The 9214-nt window shown below is 36.1% G+C and overlaps 1 protein-coding gene across 2 annotated transcripts in view; it reads left to right on the top strand.

Annotated features, from left to right (window-relative positions):
* Positions 1-575: 575 nt before the first annotated feature.
* LOC311077894 (B-cell receptor CD22-like) overlaps positions 576-9214 on the top strand; it is a 184809-nt gene continuing 176170 nt past the window's right edge. For both annotated transcript variants that reach the window (XM_084106536.1, XM_084106537.1), the window contains exons 1-3: positions 576-646; positions 946-1022; positions 3664-4011. In XM_084106536.1, the coding sequence (XP_083962662.1) occupies positions 950-1022; positions 3664-4011 (421 nt within the window). In that variant the 5' untranslated portion in view covers positions 576-646; positions 946-949. The remainder of the gene's footprint in view (positions 647-945; positions 1023-3663; positions 4012-9214) is intronic.

Below are 9214 nucleotides of genomic sequence, written 5' to 3'. Positions count from 1 at the left end.
CTAGCTGGACGTCATTTGGCTCTGCAGTGAACATCACTGCTCCATTATTAGGAGTTATTAAATAGATCCATCAGTGATGTATTAGTGTTTATGAAGACCATTAAAACTATTTCTCCTGTATCTGTCATCGGTCTGGTCTCTGAGTGCTTGTGTCGTCTGTCAGAAAATGGCATTGACCCACTTAAACACAATGTAGTTGCTGATGGTTATGACTGTGTGTGTGTGCGTGTGTGTGTGTGTGTGTGTGTGTGTGTGTGTGTGTCGTCCAGTGCTTCATGTGTTAAACACAGAGTTTGTGTCAGAAAGAGGAAGTGAAACTAAGAGTTGTAAAGATGCTGCTCAGACGCTCCTGCAGACATGATGAGCATCTTTACACTGTTCTTTCTCAAAGCAAACATCTTTCACATATTCTCTCAAAGATCTGACAATACTGAGCTCTACAGCGATTAAGCTTGTTGTGTGTTTGATACATTTCTTGTCAAGTTGTTCTTGTGTAGTTGAGATGACAGTCACTCATAACCAGGAAGAGGAAGACCAACATTTAGTTGCCCAATATAAAGTGTTAAAACTGCAGCGTCTGACGCCTTAAACTGCGGATGTTTCTCTCATTTGGCCGTCGACACTGAAACATTGACACTTCAGAGCGGTAAGACCATTTTACTGTTATTTAAAATAGTTTAGTAGAGCTACGATTGATGTTTGTTAAACTGTTTTAGGTGAATGTTGATTTGATGAAGTGATTTAAACTCCAGAAGCTCAATATCTGTTGTAGATTCATGTGTAAATATTGTGTGAAGCTCTTTAGACACACGAGGCCTGACATGAGAAACATCATCAGTTCACATCAAGCCTTCAATGAGCCGTAAATTATTAATCATCATGTGCTTTATCAATAGAGTTTGTGATGTTGTATATAGATGATGCTCATAATGTCATAATTGTCAGTTTTATGATTGCAGAAGTCACTATGGTGTCGTCTCTCATAAAGTCTCTTCCTCTGATCGTAGTGATCATGACTGCGGGTGAGTCTTCAGTTTCACTCACTATACTGAGATTTGGTAACACTTTACAATAAGGTTCATTAGTTAATATGAACTAAGAATTAAGAATACTTATTCAGCATTTATTAATCTTAGTTAATATAAATTTTTACATTTACTAATACATTATTGAAATCAGAAGTTGTATTTGTTAACATTAGTTAATGCACTGTGAATTAACATGAACAAACAATGAACAGCTCTATTTTTATTAACTAACATTATCAAAGATTAATGAATACTGTAACAAATGTATTGCTCATTGTTAGTTCATGTTAGTTATAATGAACCTTATTGTAATGTGTTATCAGATATTTTAACACTCTTTGAAAAGATGATTGAGCTCTTCACACTTTGTATTTTTCTAAACTGACATGTACGGTGGCTGAGAGAGTTCAACATGCTGCAACTGAAGAAAACACATGCAAATAGAAAAAAATGTCAAAAAAATTCTTATTGAAAATTAACAGAGCTTTAGATATTGATGATTTATTGAAAATAAGTTCATAAGTCACCATTATGGTGATTGGTGTTTGCTTTATTTGGTCAGTTTGACAATTGATTTTTTCAACATTACTCTGGCTATTGTAACTATGTTTGTTATGGAAAGAACAGTAAGAGAAAACATGATCAGAGAATGAGAGCCTCTTGATGATGATGTAATCATCATGTAATTGTCTCATTTATGGATCTCATTCAGAGTCTAGTTTCTGATTATATAGGTTATGTGTTAATAATATCACATCATTCAGTACATAAGCCCCAGGACTGCACATCTTGATATTCAACACTGGTGTGATGAGAACTTGAAAATATTAATAACTTTAAAAAAAAAAACACAATAAACAGATATCAAGAATCAGCATATGAATCTCAACAATGGTGACATACTTCATGCCACAATGCATGTTGGGAGCCATGAGTTTATACCATGGTGGATCCCAGCATGCATTGAAGCATGAAGCATTGAGATCTATATGAAGAGTTCAGATGCAAAAGCCTCTAAGTGCCATCTGAAATTTTCTTTTAGAATGATCATTTTTATCAAGCTTGTATATTTAAGTTCAGTAATTTCACTTAAATGACAACTAATAGGTAATTTTCATTGCCATTTAAGTGAAATTACTGACCTTAAATATACGAACTTGATAAAAATGATCAATCTAGAAGAAAATTTCAGATGGCACTTAGAGGCTTTTGCATCTGAACTCTTCATATGCTGATTCTTGATATCTGTGTGTATTCAGATGTTGTTGCTTTTTTTTAAAAAGGGAAGTTATTAATATTTTTCAATATGTTTTGATAAAAACTGTTAAAAAGACCAAAACCAAACATATACAGTAAATGCTCAGAGTCAAGAGCCCAACTAAAGCAAACGCTGATCACCACAACGGTGAGTACAAGCCAAACTATTATTAAGAACTTCTGTAGACGTCTGACAGAAATAAAGTCATTCTAATAAGTGAAGCTGGTAATGGCGTTTGTGGAGTTGTCTTCAGAGGTCTAATGTCTTCTTTAATCTTCTTTAATCTTCAGTTGATTTCATCTAAGGCTAAGGCTGGAAGTCAGTTTTAGTTCTTGTGTTTCTCTTTCCTTTGGAGATTCTGCTTGTTATCATCAGATGTCTTCAATAATGCTCAATAATCGCTCAGTTAATCACTTAATTATCTCATTAACTTCAACACTGCTTCAGTGTTACTTATAACACTCTGAGTGTGGACTCATATAAACACTTAGCAGTGGTAATTTATTATTTTGCTGTGTACAGAAACAAAAAAACAAAAATAACCATAAATGTAGATCAGCTGAGGCAAGCAGGCTTTGGGATAAACGGAGAAATAAAACAAGATGGAGAGAGCTTTGTGACAAACTTGGACTTGACAGAGAATCTGCTCTCACGTGTGTTTTAATATACAGGTGAACAAAATATATTATTTATTGTACACAGTTATATTGCACTTTGTTTGTGCTTCAGTAACGCTTTTTATCAAGTCTGGTGATCAAGTCTATGGCAGTGAAAATAAATACATTATGTGTTGCACAAAAATATTTAGCCATTACTTGCAAATATTTGGGTTCGTTCAAATGCACTTTTAGTACGATTCTTTTAAACGTGTAAAACTGTGCAGCATTAACTCACCAAATCATTTGACAAATACATATCAGTAACAGGCTATTATAGCATTACATTTCATGTTCCTCGCAGATAATTCATTACGATGACATTAAACAATGTGATCAAACGTACAGGTTATAAAAAAACTAATTCATTACCTCATCCGTGAACATGATTCATGAATTCTATTCATCTCTGGATGGTGAAAAAGACAATCTTCCATCGTTCCACTCTCCTTCATAGCATCATCAAGCTTAGTGTTTGTTATTGTTTTGATAATTCGACCTCTGGCGGTGAAAACTTGCATATTGTGCCTTTAATTTACTGGTGTTTTTTCTATTTTCATGTTTTCTTCAGTTGCAGCATGTTGAGCTCTCTCAGCCACTGTAGGCATGATTAAGCTGTCGGTTAAAATAAAAAGGGTGACCAGTGAAAAATATATCTATATTTTTTTACATTGCTTCAAAACACCTGAAAGTCTCTTCATTCCTCATTTCTGTGTTTCAGGGGTTGATGGTCAGCAGGATTGGGGAGTGAATTACAATCATTCTTATGTTTGTGCATTAAAGGGATCAACAGTGAAAATATCCTGTACTGTAAAATATCCTGATGGTCATGAGATCAGAACAGTTTTCTGGACCAAAACTGTTGTAACTGATGGAGAACCACCGGATCTGTGTTTAGACCCAGAAAAAAAAGGAAGAGTTCAGTGTGACAGTGAAGATAAAGACACTTCCAACATCACTTTGACGGCTGTAACAGAAGCTGATAAACACATCTACTACTGCAGATTTACTACAGATAAAGCAGAGGGAAAATGGACGGGGATTCCTGGAGCTCAGCTTGACGTCACAGGTAAAACTAGTCAACTCTCAGAAATAGACTAGACCGAGAAATAAAATAATAAGCAGAAATTAATCTCAAAATCTCTTCTGTGCACATTCATGAGAGTTTATGAGAGCAGCAGTTCATGCCGGCACACTGATGAAGAACATGTGCACCATTTTAACAAATTAAAAACAAGACATTAAAAACACAATGTCTACCCACATAGCAACATTGGGACGTCCCAGATCCGGCCCACATCTGGCACACGTGGAGAGATGATCTGGCCCACATGTGCTGTTTGTGGAGTTGTTTAATCCTCCTCTGCTGAGATCTTCACAATTTAATGTCTTCTTTTCTCTTCAGCTGATTTCATCTAAGACTGTGTCTAAAGTCACTTGTAGTTCTTGTGTTTCTTTTCTCTTCTTTCCTTCAGTGATTCTGCTTGTTAACAGGTTTATTAAGGCTGAGATGACTTCATATTTAATATACACAGACTTTGTGGCTCAGATTAGGTCCAGTTCTGGTTTATTTATTTGCTCTTGGCTGACATGTGGCATTGCTATGGCCTGCTTGTGGCCCAGATCTGGCAAACAGGAGTGAGCCGCCCAAGAGCCATCATTCCACGCTGCATGTGGGCCAGATCATCTTTCCACATGTGCCAGATGTGGGCCGGATCTGGGCCGTCACAATGTTGCTATGTGGCTAGAAGGCTAAATAAACAACCGCAAACAGGACTTTTTTCAAATGACATTTTTGGAATTCGTCTGCTCTAATCCTGAGCGCAAGTTCACTGTCAGTGTTGTGTAAAGTAGGCACTAGGCAGTGTTTATTTACTGTCGCTGCACAGGCTCTTTTATTGTATATGACAGTGTAAACAGTTCAATAACCCTTTTAGTTTAAGGCTTAATTTATGTCCCTTAGAACGGTACATTGCCTTACAATAGCAAGCAGTATCAAAGATGCCTAAAATGTGATGTGCAGTCAAATGTCCAGGTGTGTGTGTATGCTGTTTAAACAAGTGTTCTCACCGATACGCTTGTTGTATTTCGCTGAGATTTGATGAGTTTTATAGACTTTATGTTTCTTGTTCAAATGTGATGTTAATAGCAGAGATGGGCACAAATACATAAAAATGTATTTAGTTACAAACAGAGGTGGAAAGTCCAGGGGTCAGAAAGTAAAAGTCCTGCCATATGTTTATTCCACCCATGAACTCACACAGCAAAAAAATGAACTCTCCTGGGAGTTTATTTGGCTCCAGACTCAAGAGTGTTAAAGGTAAGGAGGTTCAGTGATTCAGGTCAAATGATGATTATGTCAAAACATAACCAACACTAGCTGATCAGCTTTTCTTGTTGTTCATCTGGCTGGTATAACTCAATTACAGCAGCCAAACTAAATATAACATCAACAGTTTAAGGGTCAAGAGCCCAACTAAATCCAACACTGATCACAATAATGGTAACTTAAAAAAGAGATTTTCTCCTTCAGTGATTCTGCTTGTTAACATCAGGTGTCTTCAATAATGCTCAATCATCACTCAATCAATCACTAAATTATCTCATTAACTTTAACACTCTTGAGTCTGGAGCCAAATAAACTCCCAGGAGAGTTAATTTAACACTGGAGATTTTGCTGTGTGAGTTCATGGGTGGAATAAACATATAGCAGGACTTTTACTTTCTGACTCCTGGACTTTCCACCTCTGGTTACAAATTACAAATCAAATGTATATTAAATATAATACAAAATACTGCTGTCAAATAATTTGTCATTTGAAAATACAAAAATATAAACAAAATTTACAAGAAATCATTTGAAGTGTGAGATTTAGATACATGTATGGAATATCAGAATATCATTGTTTAGTGCAGAAGATGCGCTTTTAAAAGGGAAGCGAGACCGCGAGAATGAGCTTCTTTTACACGTTGCAGCGAACGGTCTTAATAAAAGATCATTACGTCTGGCAATGGTGGTGAATTACGACAGTCCGAATGCCGTGTGCTGTGGAAAGGTGGCTTTACATTAATTTAAGCCACGACCAACAGTGTTTATGTGAATATTCTCCAAGACGGGCATTTTGACATAATTTTGTGTGTATCTGGCAGTTACTCTGCCAAACAGCAGTTCATCAACCGCGATTTCAGCAACACACTCACATACACATGTTGTTTTAAGATTACCATCATTAATGATTTATCTAATCTGCGCGTTACCCACCCGCAATTAATCCAAATGTTATTTTTGTTACTTGACCCACCCACGGATATAACTGTGATCCGCGCTTCACTAGACAGCACATGTCATTCTTTAGCTAGCAAGACAATTCACAAGTTCTTGCTATTTGTGCTAATCTTCTGTCCAATCAGACATTCAGTGAAAAATAACTGATAATAAATTTTACCTTAAAGCAGTTTGACTGAGAAGTCTATGGAGCTCATAATGACAAAACGATTTGAATTTGAATTGTGTAAATTTGAATTATTTGCAAGTGTAATCTAACAAAATTGAATTTTAGGTGGTAGTTTAAATAGTTCTGAATTTGATTTTTTTTAAACGAATATTGAACATTTGAAATTTAACAAATTGAAATGTTTTTATGACTGAATTTTATAGACATGTATTTTCAAACAGCTAGTTTTTTTGTTCTGAATTTGTATACTGCAAATATTCAGTTTAAAAAATACAGATTCAAGTTTTCAAGATGAAGAAATTCGGAACTTCAAATTCAGTTTTCTAAAATTCAAGTTCAAAAATTCAAGTTCAAAAATTCAGATCTTACAGAAAGTAGGTCACAGGTCATCCACAGGGAAGAGTAAAGGATCTCAGATAAGTCGAACAGAGCATTTTGGCTGCACTGCAGTAGTTTTCTGCCGCAAACGTGGTGGTGGTTCAAGAGAATCCGTTTATCTTTCATTCAGTCGTTTTTTATTTAATATTAAGAGTAGAAAAATGAGAAAACAGCTTGAGTATTAGATTTCTAATATTCTAGTAATAATAGTCCGCTGCAGCAGTTGCACGGAGCTTACAAAACTTAACGCGTGTATTGCAACTATAGGCTACATTTAATTTTCTCATCAAACAACTAGACTAACGAATGTCTCGGTACAACAGAAGAGCCTAGACAGGGCTTTTTCTCTGTGTAGACCAGCAGTTGGTCTGAATTTGCTATAACCTATAGCCTATTTTCTGGACTGTATAGGCTAAGTCACGTTTTATCATGAAACACGCTGTGATTTATTCCAAAGTGACTCAGGCATATATAATGCAACGTTATAACGTTAAATAATCTAAATGTTGACTTTCAAAAGTAGGCGCGCCAAGAAGGCTATTCTCTGTATTTTGGTTCATTTTTGGTGAGCGCCAGAAAGATCTAAAAAGCGCATCATGTTGTTTTATTTATTTTTCAATAACATGATATTTTGTAGTCATTTTGAATGTACACAAATAAAAATATACATTTTACTGTTTCGAATGATGTCATATTATCTGTATGACTATAAATAACAGAGTATTAAGTTATTTCCCAGCAGTGGAACAAATCCAAGAGATGGCGCTCGCGCATCGCACTCTCACACAACATAGTATCAGTTCTGGCGTTGCTTCATATCGCAGACTGCTCATTATCAAAATGAAACACAATCAACCAAACATATAAAAAGTTATTCTGCCTAATTTAATTGGTCTGTTGTACAATATAAAGGGCAAGCTGTGCCGCACACAGTCCTACTTGTTATTCCAAACATTTACCTTGCTGTGAAGATGCTGATTTAGCCTGGACTCGACTGAAGTATGACGCCTTCTTTATGCATCCACATGTTACATTGCAAATATGAAAACTTTTGACTGAATGAGAGATTTAAATAAATTTGTTTAGGCTTGGCGTTTAAAATAGGCTAAATGTTGTTTGTAATAAAGGGCACAGTATAGGCTATTTTTATTATCTATGTAGCCTATATTATTTTATTATACATGACTACTTATTTTTCATTCTTGTTGTTTTCTGCATTCATTTGTCATACAGTAAGGGAAAGTAAAATAGGCAACACATAGCCTACATGTTAACAGTGTTTATCATGTAAATGTTGTATTTTATTTACAGGTCTTTTACACTATTGCTGAATAGGCTAATATAAAAAAAAATAAAAAAAATAATGACGCGTTTCTCTCTCAACATGATCCGGTGTGACTTGCACTCATGTGCATGCGACTTATTTTCCTGCAAATACGGTCAGTTAAAAAATGTTGCTGTATTATTACAAAATGCATAGAGTGAAGACCATTTGGGCAAAAAAAAAACAAAAAAAACATATTGTGTTCATTACCCCCACCCACATTTGGGCTTAATCACTGTTATTATTAGGAAATGTATTTTGGTGTAGACAAAATCAGTTATGTTTATTTATAAATATGAACGTACCTCGCATTTCCCGGACACTAGCCGTTAGTCTACTTCTTTGGCCTATTTTTTTTAGCTGGCCGTTCTCAAAACTGTGTGTAAAAGCTGCGGAGTGCAGAGAGAACGCACAATGGCTTTGCTTTGGAAGTTTTTTTTTTTTTTTTTTGGAAGTTTAGTTGCCAGAGAAAATAACACACCGTTTTGTTTAACATCAATTGATACTCAATATTAATTAAATAAATAAATATAATGTCAGAGAATGCACAAAGCGCATCCTTTTGAGATGTAAATTATAATACATTTTAACACACAAGGCCTACATCATAAAACTCAGAAGATTTTGTATTTTAATATATTAGATTATAATACAAATAAAAAGGGACATACTTCAGGGGACATACTTCAGTCGGGTCCCATCTTGGCAGCGCGTCACTCCCGGATAAACAAAATGGGCAAAGAGGCAGACGTGGGTGGAGCTGAGGAGCCTGTTTACTGAAACTACGCCCGCCTAGCTCGACGTAATTGAGTTAGCTCAGGTTAAAGGCTGATTTATACTTCTGCGTCGGACCTACGACGGAGCCTCTACGCTGTAGGCTACGCGTTGGTTTTCATTTATACTTCTGTGTCATTGTTCGCGTTGACGCGCAATTACACATGCAGAGGGAGTGTGTGAAACCCGAGGGAGGGGTTCTAGCAGACCAATCACAGCACTTGCAGTCTGCGTAGAATTGACGCGTTGTTACATTTTTGGAGAGGTGCACGTCAGGGTACGCCGAAGGGTACGCGTGCTACACACAGCCTACGACGTAGCTACGGCGTGAGTTCGACGCA

This window comes from Abramis brama (assembly GCF_963993115.1).
Source record: "Abramis brama genome assembly, chromosome: 2".
Taxonomy (NCBI): Eukaryota; Metazoa; Chordata; class Actinopteri; order Cypriniformes; family Leuciscidae; genus Abramis; species Abramis brama.
This window is presented reverse-complemented; position numbering and strand designations above follow the sequence as displayed.